The 21,605-nt window shown below is 47.3% G+C and overlaps 1 protein-coding gene across 1 annotated transcript in view; it reads right to left on the minus strand.

Moving 5' to 3' along the window:
- FGFR2 (fibroblast growth factor receptor 2) overlaps positions 1–21,605 on the minus strand; it is a 101,264-nt gene that overhangs the window by 63,765 nt on the left and 15,894 nt on the right. The window contains exons 3-4 of the mRNA XM_069460337.1: positions 10,718–10,984; positions 9,759–9,836 (exon numbers count right to left, since the gene is read on the minus strand). Of these exons, the coding sequence (XP_069316438.1) occupies positions 9,759–9,836; positions 10,718–10,984 (345 nt within the window). The remainder of the gene's footprint in view (positions 1–9,758; positions 9,837–10,717; positions 10,985–21,605) is intronic.

Raw genomic sequence — 21,605 nt, forward strand, 5'->3', positions numbered from 1 at the left:
TCTCACATGTATGCTTCTGTCTTTGCAAACTGGTAATCCTGTATTCCCCTAAAGCATCCATCAACAGGGCTTTGCCGGTTCATAACTGTACTTATTTCTGCTAAGCATTAGACTGAGCAACAGCTCACACACCACAACCCAGAGGCAAAATGGTCCTAGGCAGGGACTTTGTATCTGACGCACATTCAGAAGTCTCCTCTATTCTACAGGTGGCACAGCACGGCCCTGGCGGGGGTAACCATCCCCTTCACTTAGCAGCCAGACTCTGGTACAATTAGGGATTGGAATCATTGCATCCAAAACACCTACCCCAATTTGCCTTATGCTTTCTCTGGAAACCTGCTATAAAAGGTGGAGCTGAGATTTCCTAACAAGGGCACACTGGATCTTCCTTATTCCAGTGTGTATCTAGGCGTCGAGGGATTTAGGTGGCATCTACGTGATGCCAAAACAGTGCAAAGAGACACAAAACTTGGTAATCATGTATACCAGAGAGAGACAGAGCAGGCAGGGAGGGCCAGAGGACAAGGTGCTGTGTTCTTTCCTTTGCATCTAGCTGTGTTTGCAATGAGCAGGCGGCTTGGGTAGCCATTTGGCTTTGGGTGTCACATGCCCATAAACACACCTACTCTTTTGGGGGTTCACCAGGGGGTACTTGATTCCTATTTATCACAAGACTTCCAGGGCCTGGCACATACTGAAACAATTTCAATAATCTTTCATTTTAAAAGCTTCTACTTAGAAAAATCCATCCACAGCCACAGCCACTAAAAAGAAACCATTGAGAGCACAAAACAAATAATGAGCTTTGTCGCTACACAAAGACTTTTACAAATCTGACCTAAATGAAAAGCATACCTCATGCTGTCAAGTGTCTGCACTCATGTCATTTGTTTAAGTAAACACAATAGCCTATTCATATGAATTAGCTAAATATTAATGCAGTAACTTTTTCAGATAGCCTCAATTGCGCTGAGCTGATCTTTTGGAATGTCTTCTTTTTTTACATAAAAGAAAGCAACAGATATGTGCTTACGTACCATTAGGCATAACTTTTATGTTCCCTAAAATGTCAAGAAGTGGGATTTAGCTTAAGGAACCAGGAATGTTGTTCTTTTCCACTTAGCCATGGGTAAGGCTGCCACAACACAGGGATGCCCCAGACCACGTGTGCCTGTGCAGTCCCGACCTGTGGCAACAGCACGCTGGCCACCGGCGCCTTTGTCTCGGTGCCTTAGGAATGATTTAAGGACTAGGGGGAAAGAATTTTGCTGGAATTTCTGGCAGGTAGCCACTTTCCTGGGATGAAGTTCCAATCATCAAAACTACACGTATAAAATCTGCTGTTGCAAAACAGATACACAATCATGCAGCAAGGTATGGGCACAACCCTTCTCATCAATGCCCCAGAGACCCGGGTGGGTGGGGCACCCACACAATTCAGCAACAACCCTCGGCCAGGCTCCCGCCTGTCTGAGCAGCCCCCACTCTGCCGAGCGCTAACAGGCAGGACAGTCTCCCTTTAAGATGTCCAGCTCATGAATATTTTTAATGAACTTGGTACTGGAATGGGAGGGACTATTTTGTTGTTTTACAATGGCTCTTCCTGAAATAAACTAGTTTTATATGAAGCTTGAAGACACTGGAAGATCTAGAAAAATAATAACACTCTAAGAAGAGCCTTACTGTTTCCTTTACCAGCAGCCTCATGTCCTCGTCTTTCCTGCCATTTTTTGTCCTCTACACACCACAGCAATGCCGCAGCCTCCAAAGAACCAGAATGCCACAGGAGAGAAACAGTCCAGGTGCTTGGACAAACTCCTCTACACCTAAGGGCACCTCCTGTACACCAAGGCTCAGGAATAGCTTTAACAACTTTCATGTGGAGAAGAAACTGGTTTAACAAACTAAAGATCTACAAAAGCAGAGATGACCCTTGCACACAGCAGATGCTTAAGACAGCAGTTTACTCAAAATCTTACCTCAAATGAATCTGCAAGCCAAGAACACATCAGGTTGTTTGAACTTCATATACCTTCTTTGGGGTATATGAAGGTCATGATTTAAAGTCAATTCATAGAAGGAGAGTTGTGGGAAAAACCCCCAATGGCAAAGAAAAATGAATTATACTAAATCACCTGTAAAGTAAACAAGTTGACCTCAATGATAGGCATGGTCCCTTTGGCACTGACATTCATAGATCTTCTGATATAATATGTAGCAAGAGAACAACGTTTTCTTAGTCATTAAATACTGATGATGAGCAGATTAAAGGAACAGTAAGACCCTGCCACAATAAATGAATTAAAATTCCATCAGAGGTTTTGCACACCTGCCTACTTACTACCATTTTCTACACTGAAACAGTCATCGCATAGTAGTGACAATGTTGAGCAAGCAGAATTTTACTTTAACACAGCAGAAGTTTCTTAAGACATGGTGAGTTAAAGAGAGATTTATAACCCCATAGAAACCTCCTGAAAAGTAACCCAGTGCAGCCTTTCTTTACCAATCATCCCACGGGGAAGATTCACCGCTCTTTCCTGGGCTACTTCTTCATTACTGATGTGCTTCCAACATCAGGGTGTCTCAGCACTGAACAACATTCCATTTGATGTCTGCTGACCGACAAGAGTGGGGTACCCAGAGGGTACAGCTGGAGGTATCTTCAGCCTGTGGAGCAGGCACTCAGCACTTACCAGACGGCTGGATGGATGGGGGGCAGTGGACAGATGGATCAATGACTGTTAAAAGCCTTAGCTATATAATGAAGGAATTGCTTTATACGGTACCTCCTAGTTCTGACACTCTTTCCAGGTATCTACATGCTGGGCAGGTATTGATTCTGTCAATAAATGGTAGGATTACAGGGTATCTTTTGGCCCTGTAATTTAAACTTAATGAGAAACCATAGACTACTGGGCTTGCTCCCACAAAAGCCCTGAGGTATCCCAATACTAACACCTAAGGTTTACAATCTACTCTCTCCCTGGAGCCAAAAAGAGAGAACACAGCCCAATGATTTAAAGGAAAAACATGGAATCATGTTACCAGGCTATACCAAAAGAGACTCCGTGACCATCTGGCCCACAGGCTGATGTTATCAATGTCGTCCAGAAAGGTTAAGTGATTTGATCAAGGTCACACAGCCAGAGGCCAGGCTAAGGCCGGACCCGTCTCCAGCTCCCTGAGCAGAGCTCTTGCAACCACTCCAGCCTGCCCTTTGAACTCTCCCATGGTAATCAAGTCAAAAGTTCAAGATTTATGTGAGTGGTGGATGCTGATGACTGCCAACTGTATTTTTATTGATGCAAAAATTTTTGAAAACACAGCCTGTTTCAGCTCCTAGATTAAGTCTCACAAACTCCCTAAAGCCCCACTAAGGCCTCTGTCTTAAGTCTATAATTAGGGCTTTTAAAAATATCACTAATCAGAACATTTGAATGCTTTGACCCCTGACGGCGGGGGGTAGGGGAGTGGGGGTTGGGGATAATGTCTCTGAGGCGTCCCCACTGTCCTTGCAGTAGACTGCAATTCATCTGCTTTCATTTGGCATAAACTAAGAGAAAACAAATCTAACAACACATGAAGATGTGAGCAAGGGTATAATTATGACAGGCTTATGTCTGTGATTTTATTTGATAAATCTCATTAAAACAACAACACACTGGCCAGCAAGGCATTCGCTCAGAAATACATATTTTAAAAACCAGGCAAGTTACCCACAAGTGAAAGGACCGAGTACACTGGCAGACCAGCTCGCCCACGGGAATTCCCAGGATCTGCCAGGAAACTCCTCTCGTCATCAGCCATGCTGTGTGCAGGGTGGGGGCTGAGAAAGAAGAGACATTCAATCCAGCCCACTGGATAGGACACCAACCATCACCAGCCTTTGGGACAAAATGCCCAAACCCAATGAGTGATGAGGTTTTACCACAAAGGGAATTTCCAAAAATTTAGGAGGCCTGTGTGCTTTGTTTTTTTGTTCTTTTCAATTCCTAGAAACTTCAGCACAACAAAGAAACCTGCGGTGACCAGTTTAGATACAATCTCTACCAAGTAAAAATCCCAATTAGAACAAAGGTGGTTTCCCTTGCTATTATCAACAAGTTAATCAATATAGTTTGGAACCTCAGGCCAACTATCTTTGTTTTCCCTAATTACTTCAAAAAAACAAGAAAAAAAAAAATGGCCTTTCTCCCTGACATGGAATCTGGGCATGTGCAGGTCTCAACAGGACTGAAACCAAAATAGAAAATCACCTTGTCTCTCTCTTCACTCAATAGAGAACCACTCCAGCAGCAAGAACCCTAACACAGCCACCTCACTATCACTTGCCTCTAGTTCGGCAACAGACCTGAACTTTTTGTCAATCATGATCTGCCCAAGAACTACGTCTCAAGCTCTTCAAAAACATTAATCCCTTAAAGACAAGCTGGAGGAGATAAAAATCCCTTGGACAAAAGGAGCAGACGTGTCTATTTGCTGCCAGATACCCCATTAAGATACCTGGTACCTAGGGAAGGCAAGGACTAGTTAAGTTACACTTTTCTATGCAAAAAGATAGATTCTGATCCTTTTAAAACCCTCAACCTGGATGCATTTCAAAAATTAGCATTTGAAATTGCAACTTTCTGTCCAAAGAAAAATATGCTGCCCTGATGGGCCGACACAGCAGCATCGCTTCCTGGCAGCCGGGCTCGCGATGACATCACAGGATCGTTCCGCTCGGGAAACATCTAGCTGGTAAGGTGTGAGGTCATCAGCTAGTCAGCTGCTGAAATATGCCAGGAGAGTGCCCTGCACATCTGTGATGGAAGAACTCGACTTAAACAGGAGGGGAAAATCAGATCGATCAAATCAGCCCATGGCCGGGTTTTGAAATGCATGTGCAACAGGATGTTCCTAGATGCTGTATTTTCAAAAGGGTCTTACGGTCGATAAATTTGGAAAAGCCTGGAAAAGGGCAAAATTAAACAGATGTTTTACTACAGAACTTTTCAGAACTTGTACTATGCTGAAGGACACTGTAAGTCTCCAAGAGAGAGTCAAAGTATTTTCCAAATTTATTTCAAAATACAACTCTATGTTGGCAGAGCACTATTCTGCAAGAGGGTTCCAAGCAATATTCTTTGGGAAACACCAGCTTACTATCTTAATGTACAGAGCAGGCCTGAACATTGCTCTATTTTTAATGAGATCCATAAAAGATATATTTGAGGACTCTTATTCCACAAAATATTCACCCAACATGGTTCTTGCCCTCAAGAAGCAAACAGTCTACTGGAAAAGGCAGCCTGAAATATTACATCATATTGCACCTGGTGCAATATAATAGAACAGGTGAATGCTCAAGAACGAGCCACTTGATCTGCCAGCGAGAGCGAGGAACTCCTCCACAGAGAAGCTGGCTGCCGAGATGGGTTAAGAGCTAAGAGCAACCTGAATATGGCAGAACATTCCTATAAAACTCAAACAAGACCTTGATGTTACTGGATGCCAGTTTTGTGGCCAAAATTCAACAATCCTGCCTTCCCGATTATTATTTTTGCCACTATACTTGGCTAGCATGCTTTCTGTACTCTGTATAGAACCCAAAAAGAACTCTGCCAGGCAGATACGCTGGCCTTCTTAGAGTTCACCACCAAAATTAAATAAACAACATATCGCATTCCAGCAGAGGGAATAACATGCAACGTATTTTTTCAAGTCAGAAGATACAGAAATATGTGATGTCTCAATCCAAAAGGAAAAAAAAAGAACACCAAACTCTTCAGAAAAGCCCAAAAATGTCACTGCCAACCCAGGGTCCCTGGAGCATCATTTGTTAATGTTACTATAGAGGAAAATTCGAACACACCCCAGTGGCATTTCCAGACAATCAGAAGGCACCAGTGGAATCAATCTGGACATGTGGGTATTTTCCAGGTGGCTGAAAATGCAAAGAATTTGGTGCTTCTGCAATTTTCCCTATTAATCGGGTCAGGCATTTGACACTTGAGGTGGCAAAAAATTGTTTTAATGGCAACATCCCCTTCCCTGCCTTGCCAATTACCCTGGCCGTGGCATTCCTCTGTCCACACAGGCCACAGCTGCTTAATCTCAGCCGCCCCAGGCTGCACCTGTGAGTCAGGCCGGCCTAATCACACTAACAGATGGCAGGGGCCAAGTAGCCAGCTAAGAACTGCTATCACTTTAAATAGCATCTAATGTTTCACAGGCACCAACAAGAGGCACCTCCCGACAGCAGTATCTCCCTGGTACAGCTAACACCAGCCCTTAATCACGGCAGAGCACCCATTTCGGGGGCAGAGTTGGTGTCATTCGAGAGCTAATTACAAAGAAACCCTGCTTGCGAGGTGCAGGCATGGCAAGCGCACTGGGCTGGCCTTCATCACACCGAGCGCTCTTCTGCCCGTCCCTTCTGCAGGGGCTCTGGGCAGTCGGGACGAGGTCACAATGAAAGGCCAGAGGTCCACAGCACTCGAACCACTCGGCCTGGGTGTCGTGTGACCTATACCTTGCTGTTGCGTTTTGTTACTCCACGTGGCTTCGTGGTGACCTGCAGGCAGGGTGCTTGACCACCAGGACAACACCGTGCCCAGGCATGCCAACAAAACCAAGCTGGCGGAATCTGGTGTCTCAATCAACAGCAATGGCACTGACACGCAGGTATCGCTTTAAAGCTGTAAACAACCGTCTGCGCACGCCCACACCACCCCCTTCACCACCCTGGAATGCCCAGCGTGCGACAGGCCTGCGACTGCATCGCAGCTCTGCCTTCGCTCACCGAGTCACAATTTTCCCATCAATAAAACACAAATAAATACTCTCTCTGCCTTATCGGGTTATTGGCGGCATTAACCGAGCCAACAGCCCACACAGAGCCTGCCCAAAGCCAGCCCTCGGCTTCACGCCAGAAGGAAGAACCACAGAAGAGAGTGACGTGCTCTGTTGTATCAGTGCTTTCGGTAAATAGCAGTAATAACCTCTTTACAGGCTGGTACAAATCATCACAGGAGACACTTTCACCGGCCTTCTTACCCACTGTGGTGTGAACAAGACTGTCAATGGTGAACTCCCACTCAGGGCGGAGATCCACGTGCCAATCCCTAAGCCAGGGCTCTCACACTTTAGTGTGAATCAGAGTCACACTAATGCAGTGGGTCTGAGAATTTTCATTTTTAACAATTTCCCAGATGATGATGATGCTGATGCTGCTGGTCCAGGGACTTCACTTTGAGGACCACTGCCCCTAAGCTTCCTCTTGCCAGAAAGTAAAAAAGGCATAAACCAAAATATTTCCCAGTTTTGCCCAAGCTGCTCAGAGACTCAGGGACAAACCCAAATCTTCACTTACCTAACACCTTTATCCCAGGTGCCTAACAGTATCTGTTTTCTCTTCTCCCTTTAGCTCTGGGCTAAAAGACAGTCTTTCCAACAAACAGAGCTGGGACAACTGGACACCCACTCACAGAAATGTGAATCTAGACACAGACCTTGTAACCTTCACAAAAATTAACTTGAAATAGATCACAGGCCTAAATGTGAAACACAAACCTATAAAATTCCTAGGAGATAATGCAGGAGAAAATCTAGATGACGGAGGGTTTGAGGATGACTGTACAATCTATGAAAGAAAGACTTGATAAGCTGGACTTCACGAAAATTAAAAATTTCTGTTCAAGGAGAGACACTGTCAACAGAATGAAAAGACAAGCCACAGAATGGGAGAAAATATTTGCAAAAGACATATGTGATAAAGGGCTATTATCCAAAATATACAAAGAACTCTTAAAACTCAACAATAAGAAAACAAACAACCCAATTAAAAATACGGGCCAAAGGCCGTAGCACACACCTTACCAAAGAAGCTATACAGATGGCAATTAATCACATGAAAAGATGCTTCACACTGTAGTTCATCAGGGAAATGCAAATTAAAACAATGATGTAACACTATATACCTATTAGAATGGCCAAAATCCAGAACACTGATATCAAATGCTAGCTAGGGTATGGACAATAGAAACCCTCATCTATTGCTGGTAGGAATGCAAAATGGTACAGCCACTTTGGATGGCAGTTTGGTGGTTTCCTACAAATCTAACATACTCTGACCACATAATCTAGCAATCACACTCCTTCATATTTACCCAAAGGAGCTGAAAACCATGTTCACACAAAAACCTGCACACAGACGTTTGCTGCAGCATTCTTCATAACTGCCAAAAGTTGGAAGCAACCAAGATGCTCTTTAGTAGGTGGATGGATAAACAAACCGTGCTGCATCCAAATAATGCAGTATTACTCAGTGCTAAAAACAAATGAGCCATCAAGCCATGAAAAGACATGAAGGAAACTTAAATGCATACTACTAAGTGAAGGAAGGCTACAGACTGTAAGATTATACAGCCTAATGTAAACTGCGAACTCTGGGTGATGATGACATCGTAACAAATGTACGCTCGAGTGGGGATGTTAATATTGGGAGAGGCCGTGCCCATGTGGGGACAAGGCTATAACGGAAATCTCTGTACTTTCCTCTCAATTTTGCTATGACCCTAAAACTGCTCTTTTTAAAGTCTTTTTTTCTAAAAAAAAAAAAAAAAAACAACAAAACCAAACCTCTCTGGGCCTATTTTATTAACTAATTGACTTATTATTTAGGCCTTGTTTAAATTTACTAAATTTTCTAAAATCCTTTTGAGAATATGTAGCATACACTACATAAGCAAAGAACCCCAAGGCCCAATGTACAATCACTTTAGGAACATTCCAGCCATGTCGCTGGAAAATGCAACTAATGCTATATAGTTAGTTTATTTTCTTTATTGAACAAATACAAGCACTCACTCTTCTGAGTACTGTATAAATAGTTACTCATTGAATCCTCATAACAACCCCATGATATTTATTAATATTATTCTTAATTTTCCCCATTTTACAGGTGAAGAAACTGGGCGCCGGAGTTAAATGAGCAACTCGGAAGTAGAGGAGCAGGATTCGAACCCAGGCTGCCCCATTACCATGTTCCTACTCACCAAGACAGTGGCCTCTCAGGTGCCAGTGCTCACTGTTAACTGCCTCCAGGAAGCAAGCCCTCAGCCCCCTTTTCTATCACGGCCTACAAGGTGAGCCACACTCCTTTCCCTCCCCTCCGCATGATGCACACGTTTTAGAAAGCCCAGGTTTCTCAACCTCAGCATGACCAGCATTTTGGAACAGATAGTTCTTTGTGACGGGAGCCACGCTGTGCATTTTAAGATGTTTACTGGCAGCATCCCTGACCTCTGCGCACTAGATGCCACTAGCACCCCCTACCCCTGTTGTGACAACCAAACATTGCCCAATGTCCCCAGAGAGCAGAGAAGGGGGCAGTCACCCCCAGGCAGGAATCCCTAGGTTGAGCCAAGCGCAGATCAATGGTTACAAAGAAAACCAAGATGTTACATGGCTCTACTATCTTTACCGCTCAGAACAGTGAGAAGCCAAAGGCAAAAGGAAAACCAAGGAAAGTAGTAACTGCTCTGAAGAGCGAGTGGCCACTGACACGAGAAGAAAAAGGACAAATGGTAGAGAAGGTGTGTAGCAACACTGGTTTATTTGAGGGTTGAAAGTCAGGAGAGTAGACACAGCAGGGACAGGCAAGGGCCGCGGAGACAGCACGGCGCTGAAGAGTGGACAAGACAGGTGACAGGCAGGACTTCCCTCTGCGCTCCTCTCGCAGGGATCGTCGGAGCCCGGCAGTTACTTACTCTTGTTGTTACTGTTCTCACTGACAAAATCCTCAGGGCCATCTGTGTCGTCCTCGTCATCTCCGGATGAGATGGCATCTGCATTCAAAAGAACATATCCATGGATGTGTTTTTGCAAAGCAAAAGTTTGCAATTATCTACAGCTTAGACCTTCTCTGTAGTGAATTCAACAACCCAGGAACCTAAAGGAAAAGCCTGGGACTGTGTACAGTTAAGACGGTTTTTATGGCTTAAATTTTCTCTCCATGATGACAGTCGGTCAATGTTATGATTCTCAATGTTTTCTGTTTTCACGTTATTTAAATATGCCATAAAACTGGATATACTGGAACTAGGCTTTAAGCTTCAAGCAGGGTTCAAGTCTCTGACAAATTTACCAGTTATAACATCCAAAGACTTTTTTTCCAACATAACCGTTCAGGATTCAGGGTCCCCTTCAAGAAAGGAATTCAGTCCCTAACAAAACTTAGCCCCTGTGCGGCCCTTCTGATTGTCAACTAATACTCTGAAAGTAGGGCTTTAACTCAGCCACAGAGAGGGCCTGTCCAGTCCCACTCACTGCATGGAAGGAAAATCAAGGAGAGAAACTCAAATTTTAATAAAGGAATTGGAAATCTTCAGCATTCAAATTTCAATCCTGTATTCTAAATGCCAAGGGTGTTAGCAGTATGGGGCGGGGGGGCGGGGGGGGAAGGTATGTTTTTCCTTACATAAAAGCATGCTGTCTTAAAAAGAAAAATGTTGCTTTGTGCACAAGAATTTTGTCATTCTTAATGACCAGCCTCTCTGGTGCACCAGGTCCCATGGAAGAATCTCAGAAACAGATCAATAATAAATTATGAAGGTGTGCACCTAGCATCCAATTAGCAGGAATCACTATGATTTCACTTGGCCAAAAAAATTCTAACCAGAAAACAGTTACAGAGAAGAGTGGGCGTAGTGCTCGCAGGCCAACTCACCTGTGACATTCACCATGAAGTACCAAGTGTCACTGTCTACAGTCCTAGCGGCAGTACAAGCATAGAGGCCGGAGTCTCTAGGCGTGGCGCCTTTTATCTGCAAGTATTCCCCAATAAGCACTGTCCTATTGTTGGGCCCCACGTGTACCCCATCCTTAGTCCAACTGATCATGGCGGCATCTTTCAACAGGCAGCGCAACTCTAGCGACTCCCCTGGCACGGCCACGTAAACTTCTGGTTGAGAGATTTGGTATTTGGTTGGTGGCTCTGCAGAAAGGTGGGAGAGAAGGCGGAGACAGATGGGAAGGAGGGAAAGGAGAGAACGTCCAACAAAGGTCAGTGGAGGCCTGTTGATTCCCAGGAAGAGCTGTTCGTGCTTTGCAAATGGCCCCAGCAGGCGTCCATCTCTCCCTGGATGCTGGGAAGCCAGGAAGCAGCCCCTACTCATAGACTAGACTGGGTATCTTACACAGCAACCAGAGGAAGCGCCCAGCAAAGCTGTCCTGCCTTAGTTCCCAGGTACTGCAGGGCTTGAAAAACAAACCAAACCCCAGCATGGAAGGATATTTCGCAAGGAAATGTTTCAGTCAATTGCCAGTCCAAAGCTTGTGTGCACTGTAACAGCTGGGAAAGTCTTTCACTGCGGCACATTTTATTTATAAGAACACTGAGTTTTATAAACGTGTGCATTCAACATGACAATGTGTAACACACATACACACACACAAGCACACGCATGCACACACATGCTCTTAATTATCTATTTATTTGTGCGAGACTCGGCCTGTTCTCACAAAGCCAAGCTTCTTCAATCGAAACATCTCCCACTCAAGGGAAACTGATGGATCCCGGCACAAAATGGTTTGCTGCCTGGACTTTTTGTGAGCTCTCAAGTTCAGATCAGTACTTAGTGGGAATCAAGACTTAATTCTGTGCTGGGTAAGCTGGGACATGCTGTTTTACTCTAACTGATAAAAGCTGGAGGCCTTAATACCAAACACAAAAAGAACAAAATTCCCAGACAGCTGAGAAGACGTCTCCACTGCGCTTAAAGGGATCCTGACTCGAGGCCACTGAGTGCTGTGTGGCCCTCACACCACCTTACAAAGCGGGATCCCACCCTGCCCACCAACCCTACCACATACACCCCGGGGCCCCCCAGCCTCCCAGCCTCCTGTGCCTCTCTCTTCTGTAGGGACACTCTCTCCTCCCTCTCCTCCCTGTTCACCCCCATCTATCCTTCAAGGCCCAAATCGAGCCGTGCCCTCCGTGATAAGGAACAGCCTATCAGTTGCCCTGGCCGGAAGTGATCTCTGTCCCTCCACCATACGTCTGCCCACTTCACCAGCTCGCGGGATGTGCCACATTTCTTACAACGTCCCATCTCCTGAGCAGACACCAAGATCCTAGAGGGAAAGCTTGGGTGCTCAGGGCGCTTTGTGTTCCCCACCCTAGCCCACCTGGGCCACCCTTGGCATACACAGGGAAGGTGGCCATGTTGAACGGGACCATAGTCCCCAAATATGCAGGGCAGGACGAGACTGCAGAGCATCCAACCCAGCATGCTCCAGTGGCACGATCGGTTAGCGCGAGGCACTTAGACAGTAGAGCATCCAACCCAGAAAAGGAAACCAATGGCCTTTCAGAGCAGCCAGAGCTGCTGGCGGGCGTGGCCATGAGGGTCCACGCAGAGAGCTTTTATCCCTACAGCAGAACTGCGAACGGTGCCCAGAAACACACAGCTTCCCAGCACTGGGCAGCATCACAGGGCAGTTGTTCTGCCTAGACCCCAGCAAAGGACAATGTCCCACATGAGACTGAAATACAGTCAATTCATGCTTCAGTCCCACTGTTACAGGGGCAGTGAGGGGCACAAGCAACCGGTCCAAGAAATCCCCCCTCACCAGCACAATCAACAGCCAACGGGGAGGCCCAGAGCTTCCTGAAGGGGCAACACCAACGCCAGACAAGCCAAGAGAGGCCCAGACGCTAACAGTGTGCAAACCTAAAGAGATAACCACAACAAAAGGAAGAAAACAGAAGTTCAACTGAACATGGACAAGCACACCCCCAATACAAGTGAAACCCCCAAACAGCCTGCCCACTGACGGGCAGGTTTATGTTTCAGAAGTGGGTTTTTCTCCCTCAATAGTTATTTATTGAACACCTACTATGGACCAAGCTTTGTTCTGGCTGCTCAGGGAGCAACAGGAGACAAGACAAAGCCCCTGCGCTTGTGGAGCTTCCAGTATGGTGGGGGTGACAGACAATAAATAAAAAAAATCTACAAAAAATATAAAGTATGTGAGGTGGTCTCAAGTGTTCAGAAGAAGAATGCTATGTGTCAACAAGATAACAGACGCGCAGAAACGGGGGGCAAGGGCTCGTGCTGTAGCAGGGGCTGGCAAACGGTGGCCCGCGGGCAAACCAGCCCTACTGGAGCTCGGCCACGCTCACTCCTTAGTGCACTGTCTGGGCCGCTTCTGTGTTACAAGGGCAGAGTTGAGTAGTTGTGACACAGACCCTATGGCCCGCAAAGCCTAAAATATTTACAGTCCCCCCTTTACAGAAAGTTCTTCAAATCCTGTTGCATGAGATGATCAGAGAAGCTTCTCCAGAGAGCAGCCGTCTGAGCTGGGAAGTGAAGGACAAAGCGAAATTTAAAAGATGTTGTCGGGAACTTAGCTGGAAGGTTCTCAGATCAGCTCTCCCAAGGCTGGTTAAGTCGTATCATGGCTGAATTGAGCGACTAAGGGAAATACTTTGAACATTGAACAGGAAAAAAGACAGGATGAAAAATCTGAGAAAGAAAGAAGGAGACGGTTCGGTTTGGCCCCCAGTCTCAAAACATCTCTCATTCCCAGGGTCTGAGAGTCACCGATTCATTCAAAGACCCGGCCCAATCCCTTTCGCAGCTGATTGAAGCAATGATCAGGTGTCACTGGGGTCCTGTGTCTCCAGCACCCACAGCGTCAGAATGAATTTACACTGGATCGACTGGGGTCACAAAATAATCAATATTTATTATGACCACGTGATGTGATCAGCAAGTCGTCAAGAATGTTGTAAAATTTGCTTTGCTCTGAGTCAGAATTGGTCAAGGTTCCCGAGCAGGGGACAGAAGCCGCAAAGCTTCCCTCCCTTAAAGGGGAGGCGACTGGGGCCCCGCTGTCCTGCCCCACAGATACAGTGAAGTTCATTCTCTGCGGTGGAATGCTCTACCACCACATCGGGACACGGAAAAAAAAAGATAAGCAAGACATTTACAATCGTGCTGCAGAAAAATCTCTATCCTGACAAAACTGGAGTTGTGACTTATGATTTCTCCATGTTTAAAGGAAAGTGTTTTCACTAAGAATCTTTTCCTTTGCCTGAAATCAGTAAACTGCAAAGTCTTGCTGCAACCAGGGATATCTGAGTTGCTAGACCAATGTCACCAAAAAGACATCACCACCTGCCGTTCTGGAAGGAAGAACGCGGGACCGTGAGGATGCTTGGCAAAGGGCGCTGTCCTGGATGAGAGGAGGACGGAGCCCTGAGCTCCCGCACCTCCCCGTCCTGCTTAACCTCTCGGCCTCAGGTTCCCCAACTACTGAAGAGCAAGAACACCCACATACCAGGCCAAGGAGCCAACAGCTGCAAACCTGATTTCCCAACAACTGTCACTACCACTGTTACTCTTCAAAGCTGAAAACGCCACAATTTTGAGCACCGCGATTTTCAGAGGATACTCCAAGAACACTTGCATTTGTATCTCTAAATACAGAAAGGTTTTACTCATGGGCCCCCATCTCAACAGACATGATGATGATGAACTAAAAATTGTTTTTATTTCCGGCACAACCAGGTCAAAACTGTTACCCAGTTTTCCGAGCTTCAAGCAGAGTAATAATCTCCCCAAAATGCATTAATAAGGTAACGACATTTATCCATAAAATCAAGCCATCCCGACTTCAAAGTCTCAAACCAGTAACAACTGCCTTGGGAAATTCTGAAAGCAGGGACTCCCCCCTCCCTCCCCTATGTGACCATTTCACAAAAGCCCCATCTTGGGGGTCAGCAGTGTTGTTAGCAAACAATCCAGCAATATTCCCAGGTACCCTGGGATGACCGCAAGCACACGGCAGGGAGAAGGAGAATGAGTGGATAAGGAAAGGAAGGGAGGAAGAGACTGGGGAGAAACAGTAAGAAAAGGTGGTAAAACAAGAGAGGCGGGGAAGGTGTGGGGCCACAGCAGGGGAGGGCCCAAGGACAACCCAGTCACCTCCCTGCCACCCTGCGTCCCAGCATGCAGGTCCCTGCACATGAGCACACATCAAAGGCATATCAGGAGGCCACCTGCTGTCTAGGGGGCTGCGCTTCAGTGTCTGAATGTTCCAGGTGACCTCACCTCCCGCTCCCTACAGATACGCCCTCCCCAAGCCCCTGTTGTCCCTCTGACACCAGTGATGCTGCGCCTGCCACGCCCCGATGCGCCTCCCTAACACTGATCACCTTCCACAGACGGGACCACCCCTACTCCACGCACTGCACCACCTGCTCTGGGAACCAGGACCTTTGACACAGGGCAGAGAATTCCCAGGAAATGCACACGATACCTTTTACAGCAATATGAACATTTCCCGGGTTTACTGTTTTCTGGTGCTGTGGCATACTTCTCACCTTTCCTGTGCAAATCTGCGTGGCACACACAGTCCAACATTTCCCCCCTCTCCTGCCAAGACAGGACAAGGAGAAGTTTCCAGAAGCTGCTTTGCTACACACCAAATGCTCTTTCAGAGGCTTCCACAGACAGAAAATATGTTTCCACATATTTTTCATAAAATAAATTAAAATTCAAAAAGCAGCAGCAAGCTGGAACACACGCACACGCGAGTGTTGACCGTTCTTTGTCACTATTACCTGAAATCGCTAAACACACAAGAGGATGGGTCTCCTTTCCGGGAGGTTCAACACACTCATTTCCACCTGCGATGGCCACACCGCTGTTCACAGCCCCACTGCAAGGTTTAGTTGTGTCCATCTGAATTTTCTCCCAGAAGTTTCCAACACTTGGGAAGTGCCAGCAGCATGTTATCAGGCAGCTTCTTTTCAATCAAGTGACTCCTCTGACAGTAAAAGAATGAAAGAGATGGATGCCTGCACAGCTAGTCAGGAAATAAATGGTCTGAACAAAACCAGGCATTGCACACAGCCTGTGTGTCATTCCCCAGGGGCCTCCTTCCTGCCCTAAGAAACTGCTCGTGCTGCTCTTCCTCGGCAGCTAACAGGAATTTAGAGCTGAGGGGCCTTCGACTGGGGTGAGAAGGAAACTGAGGCAGGGGCTGCCTGACCCTCCAAGTCCCTCAGCAGATCAAGGCAGAGGTCGTGACCTGTCAAGGGCAACATCACACTGATTGTCACTAGCTACAAGCTGCATGAGTTTATCTCTCTGTCAATAAACTAAGAGAAAAAAGTCCTCACTGTATGTGAATATGGCCCTGGGAGGGGGAAACCCTGTGAAAGTCAAAAAGGCTGTGACTTCCGTGACTACACTGGACACGTCCAGCTGAATTCGTCACCACTGTCATCAGGAGGGTTGTCATGAGACGGTTGAAACAGCTCGAGAGAGTTTGGAAACGGTGAGCTATTCCAGGTAACACTTCATGTTGCCAAACCAGCCATAGCAGCACTTCAGACTGTCACTTTTTATAATGTTTGCCTATAAACTCCTCCCGTGTGGTTTTTGAAATGGCGCCCACGTGCAAACAGAGAACAGATGGGAAACCCAAGTCTTGCCCTGTCCAATCCGTTCGTGGAGGATGGACGACAGATTTAAACTGTTAAGGAAGCAAAAAGCAGTGTGCGCCCCTGGACACTCACTACATTGCCCTTCACAAATTCAGCCTTTTCTGGGGTTTCCCTGGGAAGGTGTCTTTTGCGACGTCTCAATGATCCTGTTTCAAGGATGCAGCGAGGTCGCCCTGGAACACATCCCACTGCGGTTTCTCCCTCCCCCAAAGCCAGGGGCATCCAATCCCTGAACACATTCCCCTGGAAGGAGGAAGAAAGGAGAAAGAGAGGGGTGCCTGAACGGATTCCTCTGGGAGACAAGCAGAGAAGAAGGGGCGGGGAGGAAGAGGGAGGGGAGGGGAGAGAAGGGGCAGGCTGCCAGGTGTGGGCTGCAGGGCCGAGCCTGTCGCTGCCTCGTGGCACAGCTCGTGGCTCTCATAGGAGCGGGAATAGAAGCACTGAGGACAAGAGCAGAAAAATGGCCTTGGGCTCTTGGTGCCCTCCCAGACCTGCTGCCACCTTGGACAAGAGGAATAAATGTCACGGCTGTGGGACTGCCAAATGTCTCGACAGAAGAAACACATGGAGACATGCTACAAGCATCACTGCAGAGTCACAGCACATGAAGCATGTGGTGAGTAAGTGACCACTGGTCCGCCCTGTCCCAGGTAGCCCCTCCTGGCCCTCCTGGTCTTTACAATGTCCTGTAGTGGCCACACAGGCGGTCCTGGTAAGAAGTTTTAGCTGGCTGATACCCAATTCTCTGTCCACAGGAACAGAGAGGGAGTGTGCAGAGACAGACAGACGGACAGACGGACATCACGCAGGTGCAGCACAGCCTTTTAGTAACCCAGGACGGTCTGCAAGGCAGGGGCTTTGGAAGAGCGCGGCCTCCACTTTCCTACAGCACAGTCTGAGTCCCGCCGCCATCAGAACTTATCAGCAGGATGGCATAAAGGCAGTGGAGGCCCCAGGATGAAGTCAGAGAAGATTACATTTGTGTGCCACCACGAGGGCTCCGTGCACACAGACACCGAAGGCAGCCCCGCAGGGCTGGCGGCTTCAGCTCAGACACCCTCAGAGATCCCCTTCACAAGAGCAGACTTGCAGGAAGATGAAATTCCTCACATCAAACAGAGCCCTTATAAGGCATAGGTACTACTTGTTCTTTAAGGGGGCGTGGAGGGGACAAATAATCTAAACAATATAAATTTCTCTACCTCAAGAAATACTGCCACCATAAAGACGAGGCACAAAAATAAGCCAAAGCAGGGAAAACAGAGCCGTAAGCAGTCTGCAAGGCTGCAGTCTCCCCCTACCCCGCCCCCCAGTGTCAGGGTGTGCAGGGGACTTAAACCTCTCCTCGTCCGCATCACGGTGCCAGGAACAACCACTAACAGCTACCTCTGCCGTGGCAGCTTGACTGTTCCAGAAACTTCAGACGGGCTCCCATTCTTCATGATCAGATGGGATAATGGCTAATGTTTCCAATATGGTAACCATCCACAAGTATCTATTTAGGCACAGCCCTCATGCAATTTAGAGCTGTCTTAGGAGACACGATGAACAGCTCTCCACGTTGGAAAGAAATTATGTGGTTGCCCATGAGAAAATAAAAATGTACAAACAGCAAAGGGCCTGACAATGCACTCATTTAAGAGTGAGACACCTGGGTCACCCAATATTTGGACCCAAATGGAAACCTTTACTCCCTGTTCCGTCAGCATCCCTCTCTTTTGATCCTGATGTTTCAGGCTGTTCGTGGCAGTGTTCTCCAAAAGGCAGAGAGGCACAAAGGGAACATGTTTTCCCTGGTCCCAATACATGTACTGAATTCTTACGGTCATTAGAGCAAAATTCCCACTGGACCACCAAGATGCAGGTATTGAATCATTCTGTTTGCATAAAATCCCTAGATATTGACAGTTTTGCTTGAGCAAGAATTTCAAAATTGAGCCCTTTGTTCAGAAAGCATTTCCCAAAGCAACAGGCCATTAGATTATATAGTGCCCAGGAAGTAGAAACTTGCGCTACAAGTTATGTCAAAGTCCTCTGCACGCCCCGGCTGGGATGTACAATGAGGAGTCTGTGTACACGGCCGCCTGGCCATGCCGGGCTGGAGCCTCCCGCCTTCTGGAAATACATTTGCTGGACATGGCAGAGGAAGCCGGTGCGTCTCAAGCTCTTTGGGGCTCCTTAGGGCACAGTGTTCTAGGGGAAACGCTATCATCAGAAGGCCAGTGGGGCAACCACAAGAAGGTGAAGGAGTGAATGGGATGCCTCTAGCCTTTATCGACACAATCCTAAGGTCAAGAGTGGCCTTGCAGAGTTGTTGCCCTGTAAAATGAACACACAGCATCTCCAGTTCTGAAACCTATCCCTCTGCCCCCAAAACGGTGCTCACCCTGAGGTTGCCCTCTTCATTTTATAAAGTGGTGAACCACCTGTCTAATCAGACACTCCTTCAAATTCCTACAGCCAAACCCCGAGCCCCTCATGGCACCTAAAGGAGCTCAGGAAATTTTACCCCAATAGGTCTCCTTGGTATAGAGTATTTTGAATTAAGGGCCCTTAGAGATCAACAGGCCCTTGGAAGAGCTTTTCCTCTATCTGCATAAAACCAGACAGACTCATCAAAAAGAACAATTGACTTCCTTTCCCCTCCCTGTTATCAATATATTGCAAGAAAGAAGATCAAGAATGCATCCAGGCTGGGCGGTGGCTCACCCCTGTAATCCTAGCACTCCAGGAGGCTAAGGCGGGTGGATCCCTTGAGCTCAGGAAGTTTGAGTCCAGCCTGAGCAAGAGTGAGATATGTCTCTACTAAAAATAGAAAAAATTAGCAGGGTGTGGTGGCGCAGGCCTGTAGTCCCAGCTATTTGGGAGGCTGAGGCAGGAGGATCACTTGAACCCAGGAGTTTGAGGTTACCGTGAGCTATGATGACTCCATGGCACTCTAGCCCAGCCAACAGAGTGAGGCTCTATCATTAAAAAAAAAAAAAAAAGAAGAAGAAGAAGAAGAAGAGGAAGAATGCAACCAGACCAGGCCCAAATCATTTTAAATACAGTATCTGTCTCTCTGGTTAATTTAATTTCCAAAGAGAATCACTGACAAGTCAATCTGTTTCCCCCATCCATCCATTCTCCCAAGTATCTATTCATCCTCCCTAGTAACCATTTATTGCCCCTAAACAAAATTACCTAGATTCCTCATCTTCCCCCTACCCTCTAAAATGAGGGCATATAAATTTCTAGACCTCACTGGGATACTGGGTCGTCACTGTGAATCTCCCTGGGTGCACAGTGAATAAATCTCTTACTCTTTATTAATCAGCCTTATTGTGAGTTGATCTTTCAGCAAACCTTCCAAACCTTCATTCCTGCACACCTTAGCACAAAGGCTAGGGTCTCATTTTTGTCCCTTCCTTGGTGACTCTTCAGAAAAGATGAGGACGAGGCTGGGATGTTGAAGTACAGACTGAACACACCTGAGTGACAACTCCACAAATTCACAGAGTGCGTGACCTTGAGACGAGCCCTCAGCTTTTCCAGTCCTTCATTTCACCTCCCCTGCAAACCAGGGACAATAACACATGCCAGAGCCAACAGAAAGCACCTCACACGCTGCCCGGCACATATGTACCCGCCACTGGAAAGACCTTCCAGTGGGCATCACTATTCCTCTGCTAAGTATGAAAGAAAGAAACGCCACCCAACAGGGTTTCTCAGCAGGGAGAATGAGATGTGAGAGGGGAGAGGGGAAGCCTTCTATTTCTCAAACCCCATTCGCACACTTTAGGGTTAACTGTCGTCGGTTATCATTCCACTTTCTGCTGGGGTGCGAGCCAGTGTGGGTATGTGTGTGTGCTAAGCACAGGAACGTGGCAGGGAGGTCTTCCTGCCTTTCTAGGAAACTTCTTCCTCGCCCCTCCTGTATCCGTGGGCGTGCTCAGAATTCCACCTCTGGCTTTGCTGGTCCTTCCCTTACATTCCGATCTCCTGGGCCCCTGTGGCTTTTCCCAGCTCCAAGCGGATGCCACTCAAGTCCTGGCTTGCAGGTTCATATTTCCACCTGCCTGAGGGAAGGAACACATTACCTAGATGTCTGCAGAGGTCCTGTCCACAAGCAAGTGACCTGCCACCTCCTCCTCCGCTGGCCTCTCACTGAAGGGAGTCACTGGGAAACAGCAGCCCAAGCTCCGAGGCCTCACTGACGCCCCCCTTCTCCTCTTGCCCGTCCTCTGATCAATACCCACATCCCCTCACCTGTTAAGCCAATCCCTGAAATGGCTCTGAAAGCGAGCACAGGCAAGACTGCATGCCACAGGTCCCCTCTAGGTGCCATCTCTCCATAGGACCTCCCGTGATGCGCCACTGCAGACCCACACAGCAATCTTCTGAAAAGCAAACCTGATCTCTACTTTAAAAAAAAAAGGCACAGACCATTCCACACTCAGATACGATAAAACCCAAAGAACATCCCCACACTAAGGCATGCGCCAGGACCCACATCCCTCTCTCCCTACGCAATGTTCCCTCCACCTACATGCCCACCCTGCTATGCTCCCTGGCAGGCTCCTACACAGCCTTCAAAGTCCATCTCAGATAACCCCTCTGTGGCAATTCCCCTGATTCCCACTAAGACACTGCATTGCTCCCATCTGCAAGACACCACAGCCTTTGTTTGTCCATCTAGTATAAGCATAACCAAATACAGTCTACCTCTGGCCCCCCACTCACCCCACCCAACAGAGGTACAGAGAGCTTCTGGAATGAGTTCAATGTAGTGCTCCTCAGACTTTACTGTGCATAAAGACTGGTCCAAGGACCACAGTGTAAGAAATTCAGCTCTAGTGTCCAAGGACAAGATGTGGAGACCTGCTTCTGCCAGGAACGCATGTGTCAGCGTGAGCAGCCCTTCACCTCGCTGAGCCTTAGAGTCACGGTTTACAGAATGGAAAAACACCTCCAAGCCTGCCTGCTGCAGGTCAAGGTCACCACAAGGACAAAACCAGAGGATGCCTGGGAAGGCCTCTGTGTACCTGCCTGTAGCTCACCGGCCAGGAGGGCACTCCTGGGCTCCTGTCTGCAGGTGAGAGCTTGACACTAACTGGTC

This window comes from Eulemur rufifrons, chromosome 28, assembly GCF_041146395.1.
Source record: "Eulemur rufifrons isolate Redbay chromosome 28, OSU_ERuf_1, whole genome shotgun sequence".
Taxonomy (NCBI): Eukaryota; Metazoa; Chordata; class Mammalia; order Primates; family Lemuridae; genus Eulemur; species Eulemur rufifrons.